We start from the raw sequence: 20,195 nt of genomic DNA on the forward strand, positions 1-20,195 counted from the left end.
AGTTTTTTTATGCAAGGCTTTGATGCAGCTTCTGACATGAAGAGGTGGCTTTAAAGCAATGTTAGTTATTACCAACTTCAGCCAGCAGGTGGCAGCAGAGTATAAGAGCTCAGCCAGGGCCCTGTTGCAACAAGTTGTTTTTTTTGTTTTGTTTTTTACATATATATTAGTTTTTCAACATTTTGTTACGGGACGACCACAAGCATAAATATATTTCATTGAAATTTATGTGAAAGTTAAACACAAAGTAACACAGTTGTGAAGTCAAACAAAGTGGATATCTTATTTCAAACTTATTTTACAAATAAAACACTGAAAAGTTAGGGTGTGCAAAAGTATTCAGCCCCCCCCCCCCCCCAGAAGTAATACTTTGTCGACCACCTTTTGCTGCAATTACAGCTTCAAGTCTCTAATTAATTCTGCTAAAGGTTCTATACTTATAGCAAATAAAATTGGCATCAAGCAACAGCCCTGGTGATTCCTCTTCCCAAGGGAAAACTTTCAGACCTATATCCGATAACATGTACTCTAGAAGTGGAACTCATGTATAACACTTTAAACCACTTAATAAAACTTTTGTCGAACCCCATCTCAGCCAGTACAAGTTTCAGGAACATCCAATCCACCCGAAAAAAATGCTCACTCAGCATCAAGGCTGAGAAGCATTGACGGGTGTGGACATTCCTTGGCGTTTGACATTATATTTAAGGTGCGCCTAATATTATTTATACCTAACCTCCCAAGTATGAATCCTGTCTGGTCTGGGTTCATTAACAATCTTCTGAAGTCTTCCGGCCAAAATTGCACTTAATATTTTCACATCTGTGCATAGCAAACTTATATGGGTCGATATGAGGCGCATTATGTGGGAACTTTTCCGTTCTTATCACAGAAATTATTGCCTCAGCCCATGTTTTTCGTGGGTCTTTAGAATTTAGTGCATGATTAAATACCCTGTGTAAAAGCGGAATAAGGTCAGTTTTATTGTTTTCTCAAAGAGGAATTAACCACATGAGCATTGCAAGACATACAGCGGCTGAAATAAGTATTTAACACGTTATCATTTTTATCACTAAATGTATTTCCAAAGGTGCTATTGACTTGAATTTTTCACCAGATTGGGAACAGTTTGAGTAATCTTTGCATTCAAAGAAAGCAGAACAAATAAGATTAGAAATTAAGTTATGTCTAATAATGTGAAATGACACAGGGAAAAATAATTGAACACTATTTATTTAATACTTTGTACAAAAGCCTTTGTTTGCAGTGACAGATTCAAGACGCCTCCTGTATGAAGAAACTAGTCGCATGTATTGCTCTGGTGTGATTTTGGCCCATTCCTCCAAACAAGCAATCTTCAAATCTCGAAGATTCTGTGGGCTTTTTTTTTTTTAATGGATCTTGAGTTTCAGCTCTTTCCATAGATTTTTAATTGGATTCAAGTCAGGTGATTGACTGTTCCATTCTAGCAGCTTTATTTATTTTTTGTTGAAAACAATTGAGAGTTTCCTTGGCAGTATGTTTTGGATCATTATCCTGCTGAAATGTCCACCCTCGTTTCATTTTCATCATTCTCGTAGATGACAGCTCATTTTTGTCGACAATCTCTCGGTACATTTGCCCATTCATCCTTCCTTCAATAATGTGAAGTTTCCCAGTCCCATTTGCTGAAAAGCAGCCCCACAACATCACGTTCCCACCTCCGAACTTCACTGTTGGGATGGTATTTTTTGGGTGATGCAGTGCCATTTCTCCTCCAAACGGGCTGTGCATTATGGCATCTAAACCGTTCAATTTTCAATTTTGCTTTAATCAGACCAGACAATATTCTCCCAGTATTTAACTGGCTTGTCCAAGTGTTGTTTAGCAAACTTTAAAAAATATTTTTTACAACAATGGAGTTTTGCGTGGTGAGCGTGCATACAGGCCATGTGACAGTACCTGCTAATTCCAAGTATTTTTGAAGCTCAAGACAAGTGGTCCTTGGCTCTTGGATAACTCTTCAAAAATCTTGCGAGGAGCACCTGGTCGAGGCAAATTCCTGGTGACATGCTTCGCTTTCCATTTACGAATTATGGCTCGAACCGTGCTCACAGGAACATTCAGAAGCTTAGATATGCGCCTGTAACCAAGGCCATCGTTATGTTTGGCAACAATTAGTTTGTGGTGGTCTTGAGACAGCTCTTTGCTCTTACCCATCATGAGATGTGTCTTGACTCGCACCTTGGCAATGAGACCTTTTTGTAGGCCATCATTTAGGATTGAACCATCTGATATTCGTTTGCACTGACAAGGGGCTGGATTGTTGTTTGATTATTGATCATTTTTAGGTGTTGTCTTGGCTTTCCATACCTTTATGCACCTCCCTTTCTTCATCTGTTCAATACTTTTTCCCTGTTTAATTTCACATTATTACACACAAATACATTTTTGATCTTATTAGCTCTGTTTTCTTTGCATGCATGGATTCATTTGATTGTTCCCAACATATGGTGAAAATTTCATATCGATAGCATCTTTGGAAATGTATTTACTCATTAAAAAATGGTAACGTGTTCAATACTTATTTCAGCCACTGTATTTTCAATCACATAATGAATTAACCATCAAAATAAATTATTAAATATATTAAATAGTTTTTCGTTTATGAATGTTTTGTCTGCAAATGGCATATATATATTCATAAGTAAAAAAAAAAAAAAAAAAAAGTTTCATCCTCTCATTTTACAATTACATATTTTTATGTTTTTAGTTCATTTATCTGTAGCTTGTCAACATTATGCTCACCCAGCATGTCATTTTTAAGTGGAACATTTTCTAGTTATTTAACATAATCTTTAATAGCATCTTCCTCTAATGCTTTCTTTTTTGCAGATATGGAACACTATTAGATCTTGGGGAGAAACGCAAGGAAATGTTGGAGAAGAGCTGCAAGAAGTTTATGTTGTTCCGGGAAGCAAATGAACTTCAGCAGTGGATCAATGAAAAGGAGAGTGCCCTCACAAATGAAGAGGTGGGCTCAGACCTGGAGCAGGTGGAGGTCCTACAGAAGAAGTTTGACGATTTCCAGAAGGTAGTATTGCTTTACTTTTGATAACAGATGAACAAAGAAGTCACAGCATTTCAGAAAAATACACCAAATGAGTTCAAAAACAAAGTAAAATACTTAATAAAAATAATTGTTTTACCCTGAACAAGTTTACTATACTTTTTTAAAGTTTAACATTAACCCTTAAACAGATTTGAGTAAGCAGCATTTGATTTCATTGCAACATACTGGCTTCAGGTCTAACATCTTGGCACATATTGTCTGGCAGTATTACTCACCCCATTTGCATTCAACAGTTTTCTGATGTGTAAAAAAATAAAATTAACATTGGTTGAAAAATTTACATTGTCTAATCATTCTGCCTTGTAAATAAATCTGAAAAGGAATTACTGTACATTCTTGCCAGTGATGAGTGTATGTAAACGTCTGAGGTAGAAAAATTCAAATCTAAGGTGAAAGCAAATCACTTTTGCAGAACTTGGATGGTAAATTGATAGTATCATACACAATTTGAGGGTACATTTCCCCTAATTGCAGCTTCCCTGTGCTCTGGTGTCTTCCATAAGTACTATCTTAAACAATTACATTCATCAATCCGCAAACTAGAAGATGATGTATGCATGGAATTTAGTTAGGCTTTTTTGTTTTGTGGCTTTCCAGGACCTTAAGGCGAATGAGTCACGCCTGAGGGACATCAACAGAGTGGCCTCTGAGCTGGAATCTGAAGGCCTAATGGCTGAGGAAGTACCTGTGGTTCAAGCACAGGTAAGTTGCAGCTCCCCACAACTTTGTTCCTTCAGTGTCTTTTAATATTTGTTGGATCTTTTTCATTTGCAGCAACAAGAAACATTTGGTCTAATGTCTGGCAAGGTTGTAAGCAAATTGACATTTGAATTCTGTATTGTGCTTGATATTTGACAACAAATGACTGCGTTAACAATATGTCTTGTTTCACTAGGATGAAGCTGATTCCAAAACTGCATCTCCTTGGAAGGTAAATATCCACAGTAGAGGCGGCACTTACTCTTTGTAAGCCATTTTCAAAGTAGAATGAAAATCATGTCAGGCATAACAGTGACTTTGGTTTTGTTCTGATTTTTATGACACCTGAAACGATAAAACGAGACTGGGTGTGGGGGTTTATTTGGCCCCCCAAAAATAATCATTTACATATATAAAACTGATCAATTTGAGCAATGCTGACTCACTGCATGCCACGAGTGTGACTCAATAAGGTCGGGTTGGCCATTCATTCCATTAACTGTCAGCTTTTCCCATGATTGCAACAGACACTTTCTACTAATGTGACACATACTCTGTTTATACCAAAAATACACCACTCACAAAAAGTTTGGGATATTTGGCTTTCAGGTAAAATTTCTGGAAAATGTAAGAAGTTCACGCTACAGTGATATCATGTCATGAAAGTAGGACATTTAAGTAGTAGGCATGGGCCGATATTAGATTTTAACAGTATAACTGTGAGCAAAAATATCAGTATCATGGTATTAAAGTTACAGCTCTAAAATGTCCTTTTTAGAAAAAAAGGGTAAAAAAACAGATAATTTTTTTTTATTCAACACATATTTGGCACATTAAAAAACGTTTATAACGTAAATAAACGTAGACATTCTTTCTTGTGTTTTAATTATTTTTATCAAGTCAGTGTCCCATCAATGGTAAGCTATTTTTAGAACAGACTCGTTACTCATGTCCTTGGGAACACGCTTGCACCTACACATGCACACTTATTTATTTATTTATTTTAGGGACAATAAGCGTCTCCCCTTATCCCCACCCCTTTCCCTTCTTCCCTCCTCCGTGTGCACTCGCTGTAGAAGAAGAAAGTTAATTGAAGGCAATATAACTTCAAAGTGGATAGTTTACGCAACTCCGCAAGAAGAGCTCATTACCGTTGACAGACAGTATTAGCGGTTATTGAAACCTTGACTTTTTAAAACGACGCTAAATCGTCAAACCGGTTATCAACTGTTTGATAAGTAGAAGGATGCACTAGTGATTTCCTAATCTCAAACAATTAATTGGAACAAAAGTTAACAAATGGTGGGTACAACACAACAAAAAAAAATTACGTCTCAATAACTCAACACGTGCCCTTGAGCATCAATTAGATCTTAACAACGACGTCTCTTGCTGTTCACAAGTTGACTTATTGTCTGCTGAGGCATGCCATCCCACTCTTCTTGAAGGGAAGCCCTCAGGTCATTGAGGTTCTGGGGTGCAGCGTTTCGAGCTGATCCCACAGGTTTTCAATAAGATTCAGGTCTGGAGAAAGTGCAGGATATTCCATTTGACGTACACCAGTCTGCAACAGCCGTTCCCTGATGATGCCACCTCCATGAGCTGGAGCACTGTCGTTTGTGAATTTTGCCGTTAAGCTCCTCGTTAGAGAACAGTAACTTGTGCAAAAAGTACTGAAACATTTAACAGTTGGACATGTACGTTCAAAAACTTAGAGAAGGTCACATTAAGTTCACCTGGAAAAGCTTGAATGCATTTTAGGCTCGTCCTGAAATTTCACCTGAAAGCCAAGTGTCCCTCATTTTTTGTGAGTAGTGTAAATACAGTGCTGCTCAAATGTTTGTGAACCTCTTGAGCAATTTTCCAGTTATTTCAACCCGATTTTGTTGTTCAATCTGAACCATTACATTTTATATGAAATAACAAGTGTAGGTTTAGCATTTCAATGCTTTGTTCTTGTTTTTTTTAAATCATGTGTGTAGTCAAAACATAATTAAAAATAGTTTTGGGTCAATTTATGTAGGTGCAAAAGTAAGTTAACCCTGAGCTGCATTGCTTAAAACAAGCAGTCAAGTAGGATCAGGTAGGACAAACTGGTAGCTAAATTAACCACTGAAATGGACCAATGAAATGAGAGGTTTTGCGAAGAAATTGTGCATCACTGACTGAAACAGAGACAAAACCAAGTCACTTTAGTCTTACCCAGGTGAACCCATACAGGTCAGTTATGCTGAGGGGAAGATAAATCTCAGGGGACCTCAGGAAGTGGGTAGTGACAGCACATCTGTCTGGGGAAAGCTATAAAGTCATCTAAAAAAATTGAGCTTCATCATTCCACTGTAAAGCAGATCATCTGCAACTAAAGAACACTTACAAATTACTACAATCCTGCCTAGGAGTGGATGACCTTCTAAAAATATCAGCAAGAACACAAGAAAAATTATAATTCAGGTAAAAAGCCAACTCGAACATCACATCAAGGGATTTGCAGAGCTCTTTTCCTGTATTGGGGACACGTGCATGCTTCAACAATCGGATGAAAAGTCAATCAATAAGGCTTTCTTGGAAGGCTTGCTAGGTAGAAGCCTCTGCTCACAAAAAGATCAAAGATGCCCATCTCAACTTTGCCAGAGAGTACCTTGACAAACCTCAAGCTTTTTGGAAGTCCCTTATGTGGACAGATGAGTCCAAAATTGAACTGTTTGGTCATGTTTAGTGAAAAGTCAACACTGCATACCAGCAAAAGAACCTTCTCCCTACAGTTGAAGCAGGGTGGTGAGAATGTCAAGTTCTGGGCTGGCTTTTTATCCTCAGGACCTGGACAACTCCACATAGTCCTAGGGAATCATGAGTTCAGAGGAATATTGTAAAATCCTGGATCATAACCTGAAGCCGTTCTTTGTGAAGTTACAGCCTGGTAGAAGATGGATCATGCAACATGACAATAATCCAAAGCATTCCAGCAATACAACCAAGGCTGAAGGACAACAAGATTCATGTTCTGAATGTGCCGAGTCAAAATCCTGACTTAAATTCTTTCAAAATACTCTAGCGAGCAGTTTATGCTAGACGCCCATCTAACCTCTCTCAATTGGCTGCATTTTGCTAGGAAGAGTGGCAAAATTCCCACCAAATTAGATGTGAAAGACTGATAAGTCACTAAAGAAAGTGTTTGGATGAAGTTATCATTGCAAAAGGAGAGGTGCAATGTCTGATTAAGTGAGAGGTTCACATACTTTTGCACCCATGAAATCTGAGTTTTTCTTAAATCAACAACTTTTGCTTGATAATAAATGACAATATTATCATTCTTTTTGTTCAAGTCCATTATTTTCAATGTCAGCATTGTAGATTGGGGTATGACTAAACATTTAATAAGGTTATTTAAATATTTTGTACAAAAAATCTGACCATGCCTGCAGGGTTCACAAACTTTTGAGCAGCACTGTATATACTCTGTTAGGCGCCTAAACTTGTCCAACTTTATGTTGGCATCCCTCTTAATTCGTGTATCATTCATTATTTTTTGTTCAAAACAAACTATAAAAAAATAAATACAGTAATGACTTGTTTTGTCTTTTCGTTCCAATAACTGAGAATGTTTAACCACCAAATCTTGAATCACTTACAATGGGTTAGTAATTGTACTTATACCGTAAAACACGTCACTGTCCAAAAAAATAAAAAATCTTATTTTATCAAAATGGTAAATGAAGTCCACGTTTGTTGTTCTATATCTACACTATATGTTGTCCACTTTAACAAGTCTGATATTCACTTACTTAAAAAAGCTCCGACATGCTGATAAGATTGCTTACTTTAACCTCCAGGATGCCTTTTCATACACTGGCCAACGGTAAAACCCAGGGTGTTCTTTCACTTTTTGTACAGTTTTAAATCCATCTGTGTCATCCATACATTTTGTCTGTCGTACCAGCTAGCTAGTGCTAAGCTAAACTAGGTGGGTTCATCTCTTCAGTCCAGCATTAAAGTTTACAAACACACTACGTGCTAGGACGGCTTCCGAGGCCAACAGTGAAGTAATGACAAAGGCTGCCTTAGATGGGATTTATTGACTGATTGCTTTACAGTTTAATATAATGTTCATTAGCCGGCTTAACATTCCCATGCTTGCGCAAACACTTCTGGGTGTCTGGTCTCAAAGAGCTTTACGTGACATTGTGCACTCCCCACCTAAGTACATGCGTTGCCATCCAAACATTTCCTCTTTGCTACTCAATTCCTCTCACCACTGATCTGTGCGCAGTTGTTTGATTGACACTCTTGTAATTTTAAATCCAAGATCATATATTTCTCTTTATTTCCAGATGTCATGGTCCTCAGTGAATGCCATAAACATGATAGTGCCAAGAACTTGATGTCGCTTGAAAAATTGATCAAAAGTGTAGAAGAAAATTGACACGAAAGCTATGCATAATAATTTAGTACAGGGAGTCCTCAAGTTAAGTCGTATACGACCTACGTCGTTTCGACTTTACGGTGCCGTGCCTCGTCCGTAACACCTTCTTTTTCGTTAATTTCCCACAGTAATTACACCATTTTAAAGTTATTGTTGTTACCTCCAGCAACGGACGTCATCGAGCCAGTCTGCTCGCCATCAGGCGCGTCATATTTCCGTGTTTAACTCATTTGCTCCCAAAAATGTATAAATTCATTCTATTTTAAATATTACCATGCTCCCAAAGACATATTTATACATTTTTAATGTGTTTTTTTTTCTGCTAAAGCATACCAAAAGGCTTTGATGCAGACTCTGAACTGAAGAAAAATTTGAAGCAATGGAAGTTATTTAAAAAACGGCCTACAGGAGGCAGCAGAGTATGAGATCAACCAGGGCCATGTTGCAAAAAGCTCTTTTCCCCACTGTTCTAAACAGATTTGTGAATAATGATGAAACTTAGCTATATTCTAATGCTAATGGCTGCGAAACGGATAGAAATGTACATTTTTTTCCCCTGATGAAAGAAAATACACTAATCCTTCTTTTGGTAGTTTCCATGTTTTTATAACGATAGAACACAATATTCTGTGGGCCTTGCAAAATCAGCCAAAAAATCCAGTAAAGGGGGTTGCTTTACTGAAAATGGCTGGGAGTGAATGAGTTAAGTTTGAATTATTTCCGCTCTGACATCTGTCAGCAATGAATGTCCATTCGGAAACACGAAATATTGGTTCTGACCTTTCCGGGTCCCGGAAATGTTTTTGTATTTTTAATTACTGTACAAAGTATTTTGATGTAAATATCGACTTTAACGGGGAAATACAACTTAAGTCGAAATTTGGGTTACATTGCCAGCGTAGGAACGGAGCTCTGACGCAAGTTGGACTCTCCCTGTATTTGTGTTTAAAATACTGAAATATTTAAACTCCTTTTCTAAACATAATTTGAGTAAATGTGCTATGGTTTGACATAACTAAGGTTATTCTCTAATTGTCTCCTTTTTTGTGTTTCTGCAATGCCCTCTTTTTCCCCCCGTAGAACATACGCTTGGCTGTTCAAACAACGGCTAACTTCAATACAATCAAGGTAAGATTTAGCATCCAATTCCAGGAATTTCTCCCATCAAAACATTATGCCTTCGCACCACGTCTATAAATCCTCAGGCCTTGGTTACTCCCGTTTAGTTGTTTGTGGCCAGATTCCAAAATTTTATATACAAACTATAACCGTGTGTGTGTGTGTGTGTGGGGGGGGGGGGGGGGGGTTGTGTAATATACATACACACATTGCAACCAGAAAGTATTCACAGCGTTTTACTTGCTTTTACTTTGCACATTTTATGTTTGAGCCTCATCCCCAAATTGAATACGTTTTTTTTCTCCACAAAATTCTACACACAGCAACGCATAATGACGATGTGATATATATTTTTTTAATTTAATTTAATTTAATTTTTGCTAATTTATTAACAAATGTAGGACATCACAAATACATAAGTATTAACAGCCATTGTTCAAACTTATTTGATGCACTTTTGGCAATAATAAGCTTTAAGATGCCACTAGCTTGGCAAACCTATCTTTGGGCAGTTTTGCCCATTCCTCTTTGCATTACCTCTCAAGCTCCATCAGGTTGAAAGGGGTGTGTTGGTGCACAGCCATTTTCAGATCTCCCTAGTTGTTTGATTGGATTAAAATTTGGGCTCCGGCTAGGCCGCTCAGGGACATTCACAGAGTTCACCTGAAGCCACATCTTAGTTGTTTTGGCTGTGTGCTTTGGGTCATTGTCCTGTTGGAAGGTAAGCTCTGAAGCAGGGTTTTATCCAGGATGTTGCTGTACGTTTCTGCATTCATATTTTCCTCTATCCTGACTATCCTCCCGTTTCCTTTCGATGCTGCCACTGCCATGCTTCACTGTAGGGATAGTATTGATCAGGTGATGAGAGATGCCTGGTTTCCCTAGGTCATTGTGCTGTCCAAGCACCAGTCCCTCCCAACCTGAGAAAACTAGAAACTTTTTGACGACATGAGGTGGAGAGGCGGGGGTTTCACTGAACTGGGCGTTTTGTTTTAGATTTTTGTTTTTGTTTTGTTTGTTTTGTTTTTGTTTTGTTCATTTCATTTTTTCCTTTCGGACACGACATTACAGGTTACACCGATCACATCATATCATTTGCAACATTGACATCTGGAAGAAGGGCTGACGGGTAGAAGCCATGTCTTATTAGTAACCCGTCCCCATCGATTCTTACTATATGCATCAGTCATATGCAAGAAAGTCCATTCTTTCTCAATTGTCGCGCCACACACTCCTCGCTCAGTTCATCTTGAATAATATCCATGTATAAGTTGCAGCTAGTACCAAAAATTTGGAATTGGTAAATCAGTTCCCGGAAGCCACCAACAGGCCCACCCTACCAGGCGAGCTGCCAAGGCGAGCGCATGCTCCTTCACCAGTAGCGTCTTTGCTGACCTTGGATCAGCTTTCACATATGTTGTGGCTTCCAGAAGAGTAGATCGGCTTGCTTTCTGCCCATTGCATCCACAGCAATGTTCCCTCGATTCTGGTCAGCTCAGCCACCACTGTTGCCAGCATCCAGATGATGCTTAGATCTTGACACTCCTTAGCGCCCACCAAGGCCACCCACCAGCTGAGTAGGCCCCGTTGGCTCCATCCCAGAACCATGTTTACCAACACATTGTAAATATTTACAGCAGATACATTGCAGCCACAATACAACCTTATCACGACAACCTTGCATGTTGCATCAAATGTCCAAACAGAAATAGAGCCTGACAACACAAGAACAGCAATACATGTTATCAATGCAGGTGTTTAAACAAGAGTTAATCCTATATGCTATATATACTTGCATTATTCAAATTAAAAGCTCCAGTTTTGGGTTAATTAGTAATATGTTACAATAATTTAATTTGGGTAAAACATAATCCACAATTTAATTATGTGAGTTACTGATTGCAGTTATTGTCTCTCAAACCCCACCAATTCTTCCACTCCTTTCACAATCCGTATTTTCTTCTCAGCTTTTGTTTGAATGAAGATCCGACAGTCTTTTGTCCATGTGTTCTTGATAAGTCCATTCTTTCTCAATTGTCGTGCCATTCTGGCAAAGTCAGCATTTCGTTTTCTGAGATTTTAATTGATGTAGACATGTTTACTTTAAAGCTTGTAGCTATCTCTCAAAAGAGCAATCTTTTTCTTCCTGTCAACAAATCTGAACGAGAACTGTCGGTGGACGTGTCCCCCCAGTTGGAAGCGAAAAGCACATCTGAATTAATCCCAAATCTCTGAGTCGTGTTGTTACTTGCTGTTCCATAGACTCGTTCGCTGAAGTTTGGTTAGAATCAACTGCACTTTTGCCGGAGGGCCGCGGCACGGTTTAACCTTGATACCTGTAACTATCACATCGTTTATACGAAGATTCTGTTCCAAAACATCCACTTTTTGTTCCAAGGCGACAATGCGTCTATCTTTTTCTTGTATCTTTCTTCAACTGCTGAATTTCCTGCAGAAGTAGCTCAATTTCAGTGACCATTTCTTTGAGTTTTGCAAGAGAAGATTTTATCTCCTCAGTCTCGTCAGCTCTTGTTCCGCCAGGCGTATTGCAACAATGTAGTTAAAAATCCCAATGTCAAAATAGTTAGAAGTCACAAGCAAGTGCAGGAGCGAGTACAGATGCGTCCTTCCTTGACAGATGCATCCTTGAGTTTTTTTTTTCTTTCACTTGCAACTTTATTAATTTTCAAACAGTTACATAATAGTAATGTTTAATGCTTGGGTTGGGGTGACCTCCATTGGTAGGGCTTGGAACAGGTACAAAAACCCTGGAAGAATATACATTTTTACTATTTCAACCCTGGAGCTGAAATCTAAAGGGAGTGTCGTCCACCTTTGTATACATTTCTGCACAGTGTCTTGTACCACTGCATAATTTTTTACATTTATGTTTTGAAAATCCTGCGTTATCTCCACTCCCAAATATTTAATAGATTTAATTCCCCAATTAAATATAAAAGTTCGCTTTTTTTTTTGTGTGGGAATAAAATTAAATGTGAGAATTTGGGTTTTCGAAATATCAATTTTGTATCCAGACAGATATTCAAATGTTACCATTAGCTTAATTAGTTTGGTTAGAGATCGATTTGGTTGTTCGAGGAAAACTATCACGTCATCGGCAAAAAGACCAATTTTATGTTCCACACCATCTATCGTAACTCCTGATATATCCTGATTCTGTCGCACTGCTTGAGCCAAGGGCTCGATGAATAGAGTAAAAAGCGCCGGTGAAAAGCAAAAACCCTGCCTGGTGGATCTATGCAAAACAATTTTTTTCTGACAGACTTCCATTTATTTTCAATCTAGCTGTGGGTTTAGTGTATATACTTTTCACGATTCCTATAGCTTCGGAATTGAAACCCATTCTCTCCAGTACCAAAAATAAGTACTTACAATTTACCCGGTCAAATGCCTTTTCGGCGTCCATGCTTAACAAAACTGTACTCTTTCCTTTTCTTTGGGCTCTTTCCGTTATATGAAGTCCTCCTGATGTTATCATGTGTCTCTTGCCCCTGTATGAAACCTGTTTGGTCCTCATGAATTAATTGAGGCAGGAATGAGTTAATCCTTTTTGATATGATTGACGTGTATATTTTATAGTCCATGTTCAATACTGAAATAGGACGATAATTTGCACAACATTCTTTGTTTTTACCTGGTTTTGAAATGAGTGTAATTATCGCCTCCGACCAGGAGCTTGGAATTTTACCATTGTTCAGCGTCCAGTTCAAGGAACTGTGGTGTATTGGCATCAACTCATTCTTAAACACTTTGTACCACACTGCCGAAAACCCGTCACTTCCCGCTGCCTTGCCATTTTTCAGTGCTTTTATGGCTTTTGATATTTCTTCTTCAGTAATAATTTGTGTAGGCATCTTATTTTGATTACACCCTATTGACGGAAGATCTAACTCTTGTAAAAAAAAAAACTAACCAAAAAACTAATCTCTTCCGCACTTAAGGGTTATAACTCTGTAGAAGTCTTTAAATACTTTTTAATTTTTTAAGTTGAATTGAATTATTTCACCCGTAGAAGGATTTTTAACTACATGTATTGTGTTCTCTGAGATCGGTTTTCTTATCTTTCTTGCGAGCAATTTTGTAGATTTTGGTCCCGCCTCATAGTATTTCTGTTTAAAATATAACAACTTATTTTCCGTTTTATCAGCTAGCATGTTATTGATATTTTTTTTGTCTTTTGAATTTGTAGTTGAGTTTGTTCTAAACTTATCATAAATTGTTTAAGTTTGTCACACTCTTCATACGCTTTCACCCTTGCTTTCTTAAGCCATGATGTCTTAGCAATCAGTCTTCCTCAACAGCCGCCATTATTACCCCATTATTATTTACTTCTATATATTGTGTAATATCTTTTTTTATTTCGTCAACCACGCCTTGGTTAAGAATTCCCTCATTTAATCTCCATGTCGTGACTTTCCTTCTACTTTTAATCTTGATTGTACTGTATACGCTATTATGATCCGAAACATCTGCACATCCAATTTTACAGTTTTCCATCTTATGCACATTAGATTTATTCAAAAATAAATAGTTAGCTATTTTGTTTTGGGGGTCTTTGGTATTCATGTAGCTTCTCGCGTACTCGTCTCAGCGTCTCTGAGCTGAAAAGTCCCACGATCAACTCGTCTCCATCCTCTCTCAGCCCGGTCGCGTCCGGCTCCTCTGTCGTCGCTGCTGGGCTCGCTCGTTCACGTTGAATCCTCTTCCTCTCGCATCTCGCGCCGCCTCTGCAGCGCTGTCGCAGCTTTTGACGCCATCACTCCAGTGTATCCTCATTTTGGTGAATGGTGTTTGAAAACAGATTCCCTGTTCCTTGAGAGCTTTCTTGATGTGTAGATAAAAACATTATTTCTGCACAATTTCAGTGGGGTAGTCGTGATCAAACTGAATAACTTTCTCCTTTACGGTGATCCTTTTTGCCCATGCCTTCTTCAGTAACATTTCTTTTGTTTCAAACTTGAGAAAGTTGACCACTATCGCCCGGAGACGATCTCCTTGCAATTTAAACAGTGTTGTACGATGTGCCCGTTGCATTTGTAAATTAGTCGCTTCGGGCAGTTCAAGCTCGTTCTGGAATAAACGATTCAAGTATTCCATCACCGAACCTCCTTCACTGTCTTCAGGGACTCTAAAGATTCGCACATTGTTCCTTCTCAATCTGGCTTCGAGGTCCGTTAGCTTGTCCGACATCGCCCGGGTCCGGGCCAGTAGCTTTTCCATGGTGGCGTTGCCTCCGCGTTGCTATCTTCTAGCTCGGCTATGCGGGTTTGAGCCTCCGCCAGATTCGCCCCGTGCTCACTCATCGTCTTGTCGTTATCTTTGAATCTTTGTTCCATGTCCATTCGCAGTGAGGCTATTTCTCGTTTCAGCTCGCCATGAAGTAGTTGGATGGAGGTAGTCAGGCCAGCTAGCCCTTCCACCATTGCCTCCGGGAAGCGGCCCTCCCCGCGTCACTCAATCTTCAAGTTCACTTTCACTGTGTTCCGCCACCTTCACGCCTTTCTTTCGGCTTTTCTGCGCCCCAGCTTTATTCATTGCAGATTTGATGTCGTTTTCAGTATGAGTTTTGTCATTTAATTTGAGTTTTCTATTGCTGACTTGGAGAGCTGCGCGCTAAACGTCTACCCTGAGCATTGTGTATAGATTTTACAGGGGGAAAATAATGAATTTAAAATGAATTTGGAATGAAGCTGTAACAAAAAAATGAAGTACTGTGAATACTTTACGGATGCACTGTATACTTATATTCGTAGTTTTAAGTATGTGGGATCTTGGCTGGATGAAATTTAATTTGGGTTGTTTAGTTTCTAATATTCAAGAGTGAATATGGCTGCTATTGTATTATTATTTTTTTTAAGTGTTTGACTCGTGCCTTTGCAGTGATTTTGGTGCGTATATTTGTGATTTTGAGCAATATTTTGATAATACTGTTAACTATAATGATATTGATCACCTTAAAATAATTTTTATTGATTTTCATCCCCACTTTGCGCTTTGCTGTTCAACTGCCCAAGGTGATTCCTACAAACCTCGCAGCGCACAAATCAGTCCCTCTTCCCCATTCCTCTTAAAAGTTAAATAGAAACACATTCCACCTTAAGTGAGGATTATTACTACCGACAACAATAATAGCATTTAACCCTATATACTACAGCTGTAGGAGTTATCAGGAAAAAGTTATTATTTTCCACATGATAAATGTTCTGCTTTTGATGCACCGGGAAGGCCATGTGAAAGTGGCTACTGTCGGTTATTTTATTTTTTTTAACATGCAGGAATTGAATAACCACTGGAAGTCACTACAGCAATTGGCTGAAGAAAGGAGCAACGTGTTGGGTAGTGCCCATGAAGTGCAGCGATTCCACAGGTGAGAACGGTTTACCTATTTTATATCATCAGACTGTATTTTATTTTAATTAGAAAATTACATCTAAATACCTAAATCTGTTGATTAAGGACTATCATTTTCTACTTAACGAGTACTGTACTGTGAAAAAGATACTGATGAAGAAAATGGCCTTTGACCTTTGCTATTTGATATATTATTCTCACGAGTGGAAAAAGTTCTTCTGGAAATTGAAAATATTTACAATTACTCACTTTTTCCTCATTTTACAGCCATTTTTCAAAATGCTAATTTTTTTCCCCCTGATAATTCTGCACACACTTAAAAAAATGACCAGCTTTTTATGCAAATTGTATTTATTGACAATAATTGGTTTAGATGATGGATGGATGGATGGATATGATATATGATATGATTTATGTGTGATATGATATGATTTATGTGTGCTATGATATGATTTATGTGTGTCCACGCCATAGCGAATCAAAATATTTAATTGACCAAAAGAATAACAAGTAATTACACCAATAGTATAAATCAAATTAACAGCCACTAGCCAATCAGAGGCAGAGGGCGGCGGGTCTTGTATTGAAACAGCGCAATGACAAATGCAGACACAGGACCCGGCCCGCACATCTTCAAAGATGGAAAGGAAAAATCATTTAACACATCTTTAATGGAAAAACTGTGTGAAAACCAAATGGCGCTGGGCATGGAAAGCCCTTTTCTCCCGTTGGTACCACAAATTGACGCAGCCAGGTGTTAGCTTCTGCAACGTGTGCTCAAAGAAAAGTGTATACTAGGAGCGGAAAGAGAGTGTGAGTGCTAGTGCGCCATGAAGCAGACTGTATCTTAATGCTTTTCCATAGCACCTTGACAAATGATTTGTTCTTTTCATTTGGATCAAACATATGTACATTTAATTTTAACAGATACACTTGACTGCGCATGTAGTGTTCCCTCACTTTTCGCAGGTATTATGTTCCACGCCCACCCACGGGGTGAATTTCCGCGAGAGGTCGTTAACAAAAACAAAACGCTAATACTTTCTGTCTCCTTAATGAACTCTTCCAGAGTTGTATAAATGAGCTTCGTTTTTCTACGAGACACCCACATTGGCTTTACTGTGTAGGTACCAGCATGTATGAGTAACAACTGTGGTCTGTTGTAAAACCAGCTGATTGGGACACTGACTTGCTAAGGAGAATTAAAAGGAGACAAATGTTTGTTTGTTTTTAACTAATTGTACATGTTTCTTAATTTACCAATTATTATATATATTTTTTTTTATGTAATACTTTGTGTTGAATGAAAGAAAGAGCTGTGTTTATTTACTCAAAAATTACAAAAATAGCAGCATAAATGGACCCAAATAAAAATCTGTAATAGAGTGAATGTGCAATAAGTGAACCATGAAGTGAGGGACCACTGTATTGTGACTTGTGCAAAAACAAGTTCTTAGACTTTGTGTCATTTATGTCAATCAAATGGCAAATGCCATTGAGGGTGGATGATTAGCTAAAGGAGATCTAACACTGGCTGCACTGCAACGTTATACAGGTTAACCTGTATGTCCATCAAGTGTCAAATTCCATGAAACGGAAGGCTAACTGGCATCCTGTTTTTTTTTATAATTTTCTAGCTATCTAAGCATCTATATAATCTGTTTGCTTGCCTGTCATGTGGGTGGTGTAAGAAAATGCCTTGTATATTTATATTTGCAGTTGCATTAATTTCACCTGAGCAAATACAAATGACGAAAGCTTAATTAACTGAACAGATCAATATTCCATACTGTTTTGACTATTTATGAGCTGCTGAGCAATGTCATATTTATATCCCCACAGAGATGCTGATGAAACTAAAGAATGGATTGAGGAAAAAAACCAGGCTCTCAACACAGACAACTATGGTCATGATTTGGCTAGTGTTCAGGCTTTGCAGCGCAAACATGAAGGCTTTGAGAGAGACCTGGCAGCCCTGGGTGACAAGGTTAGTTTGTCATGAAGAATATTTAAACATTTTTGTAAAGGACATTTGCCCTCACATAGAAATGTTTTTACTCTGCACACAAGTTAAGCGCAGACACAAAATCATCATCGGCTGTATGACAGGTGCATACCGGCCAATTTTCTTCGTACCACTGTGCGTATGTTAGTGAATCAGAATTCATTCTGAATGACTGCTTATGCCCGTGGAGCTATTTTCTTTGCGCCCCAATGCGTATGTTAGTGAATCAGAATTCATTCTAAATGACTACTTATGCCCGTGGAGCTCTAAGTAGCATAAACTAAGGGTGTCCCGATACAACTTTTTCCACTTCCGATCCGATACTGATATTTTAGCCTCAAGTACTGTCCGATACCGATATCAGTCCGATACCATATCAGTAGGGGTGTCCCGATGCAACTTTTTCTACTTCCAATCCAATACCGATATATTTTAGCTTAGAGTACTTACTGTAAATTACCAATATCAGTCCGATACCATATCAGCAGGAATGATACGTTTGTTTGTTTGTTTGTTTGTTTGTTTGTTTGTTTTAGTGTGAAACGTTAGAAGAAACTTGATCAAATGATACTATTTAAATAAGGAATAATCAGCACCAGTAGGCATGAGAAAATCTAACTCATTTATTCCCAAATTTGGGTTACCTAAATTCAACTGCAAATATAAGTATGTACTGCATTTTAATAAATCTCGCTCTCGCTCTCGCTCTGCCCCTTCTAACTCCATCTGACGAATTTTGGCATCAGTATATTCAGTTCATAAATATACTCCCTTGGCTCAGTGCTAAAGACATTGTCTTTGTCGTCAGTGTCGTTGTCAGACATGTTATCGTGAGTTTTCAAAGTTATAATTGCGGTGAAACACGTGCGTCTGGATGCAGTGCGCCACGCAGTGTTACGAACAGAAAAATAGTGCCCGGCGGTAATAGTCTTGACTTTTTTCTAGTTTGTGATTTTGTGATGCAAATATATCACTCTTTTGAACACATGTAATTTTTTAGAAGAAAAATGCTTTTTTTCGTGACGCCAGTCAACTACTACTTTCGTCTCGACCAAAACCGGAACAGATCTCGGGTCACAGGACGCTGTCAGCGGTAAGTCAGTGTTGATTGCACACTACTGTAGGTGAGGATGCAATACAGATTCATGTACAAAAAGCCGAGCTATAAAGGTTGCACTACGCTGTAACGTATTTTTCCGTTTTCAATGAAAAATACTTCCACACTGCCGACATTCTCTCTTCCTCCGTTAGCTAAAAGCTAGTTCACGTGCACGCTTGTTTGATCACGTGGGTGCTGCATGCTCAATGCAGACGCTGCTGGATAGAAAAGCAGAAGCGGAGACTGGAATGGACTGCTTGTATATGAGTGCAAATATCGGAAATTTTGGGACATGGACAGAACAACATGAAATTGTTTTTTATGAATGATTGTAGTGCATCTTGACTAAAAGTTGTTTGACTGTTGTCAAAAGCTGATCCTTCATTACTTGTGCGAAAGTGTGGTCTGACGAGGTTCTAAATTTGTTGTTGTTCATTGGCACAGTACATACATAATCTAGTAAGAACATATTGATGAATAACATGCGCTGTGTTTTCATTTATGTTCTTTCATTTTGCAGGTGAATTCGCTTGGAGAGACAGCACAACGTCTCATACAGTCCCACCCAGAAGCAGTGGATGACATTCAAGAGAAATGTACTGAGCTCAACACTGCCTGGAGCAGCTTAGTCGGACGCGCTGACCAGCGTAAAGACAAGCTGGGAAATTCACACGATTTGCAACGCTTTCTATCTGATTTCCGGTGAGAAGTTTGTTTGTGTGAATGAAGTCGTTAGTGTTGTAACTTCCGTAAGATTTATGTCCCGATAAGCAAAAGGGACACTTTTTCTTTAAAAATCTCCTGTGGCCTGTTTAGAGGAAATCAAAGCCTGGATGGCACTAAACTTGAACTTCAATGGAAAAAAACAGATGTTATTGAAGTTTGGCCCTTGTACATCTCACTCTGTTGACTTGGGATCCCTAACCTCTTATCTAAAGCCACCGTTGGATTTTAAATTTGGGTTTTAAATTGGAGAGTGATTATTAATAGGACAGGAAGATTGGTGCTGTTGTTAAATCAATTTTTTTAAGTTTGGCAGCTGGTTAAAGTAAAGTCTCTTTTTTCACAACAGCATTTAGACACAGTAATCCAATCCTTCATTGCATCTCGGCTGGATTACTTAATTAATGCACTTCATTTTGGAGTCAGGCAGTTCCCCAGGGATTAAGGTTCTACGTCGCCCTGATGGATTCCTGTCATAAAAAATTAAGAAGAAACAAACAGGCGTACGCTCTTTGGCAGATGAAAATGTCAAATGTGCACTGTTGTTGTCGCACTTTGTCATATTAACCCATTAAGGCCGAGAGCGCATTACCATGTTTCTACTACTAGAGCCGGAAGCGCTCTTCTACATTTAACGCAGAGAGAG

General features: G+C 38.5%; 1 protein-coding gene across 5 annotated transcripts in view; it reads left to right on the forward strand.

Moving 5' to 3' along the window:
• Positions 1-20,195, forward strand: part of sptan1 (spectrin alpha, non-erythrocytic 1) — a 125,124-nt gene that overhangs the window by 45,032 nt on the left and 59,897 nt on the right. For 4 of the 5 annotated variants that reach the window (XM_086096406.1, XM_086096407.1, XM_086096409.1 and 1 more), the window contains 8 exons: positions 2,875-3,073; positions 3,710-3,814; positions 3,887-3,919; positions 4,008-4,043; positions 9,312-9,359; positions 15,647-15,738; positions 17,565-17,709; positions 19,347-19,528. In XM_086096406.1, coding sequence (XP_085952532.1) covers positions 2,875-3,073; positions 3,710-3,814; positions 3,887-3,919; positions 4,008-4,043; positions 9,312-9,359; positions 15,647-15,738; positions 17,565-17,709; positions 19,347-19,528 — 840 coding nt within the window. The remainder of the gene's footprint in view (positions 1-2,874; positions 3,074-3,709; positions 3,815-3,886; positions 3,920-4,007; positions 4,044-9,311; positions 9,360-15,646; positions 15,739-17,564; positions 17,710-19,346; positions 19,529-20,195) is intronic. The other variant, XM_086096408.1, reaches the window with a different exon arrangement.

This window comes from Leptonotus elevatus, chromosome 15, assembly GCF_054856555.1.
Source record: "Leptonotus elevatus isolate MCC_2025b chromosome 15, RoL_Lele_1.0, whole genome shotgun sequence".
NCBI lineage: Eukaryota > Metazoa > Chordata > Actinopteri > Syngnathiformes > Syngnathidae > Leptonotus > Leptonotus elevatus.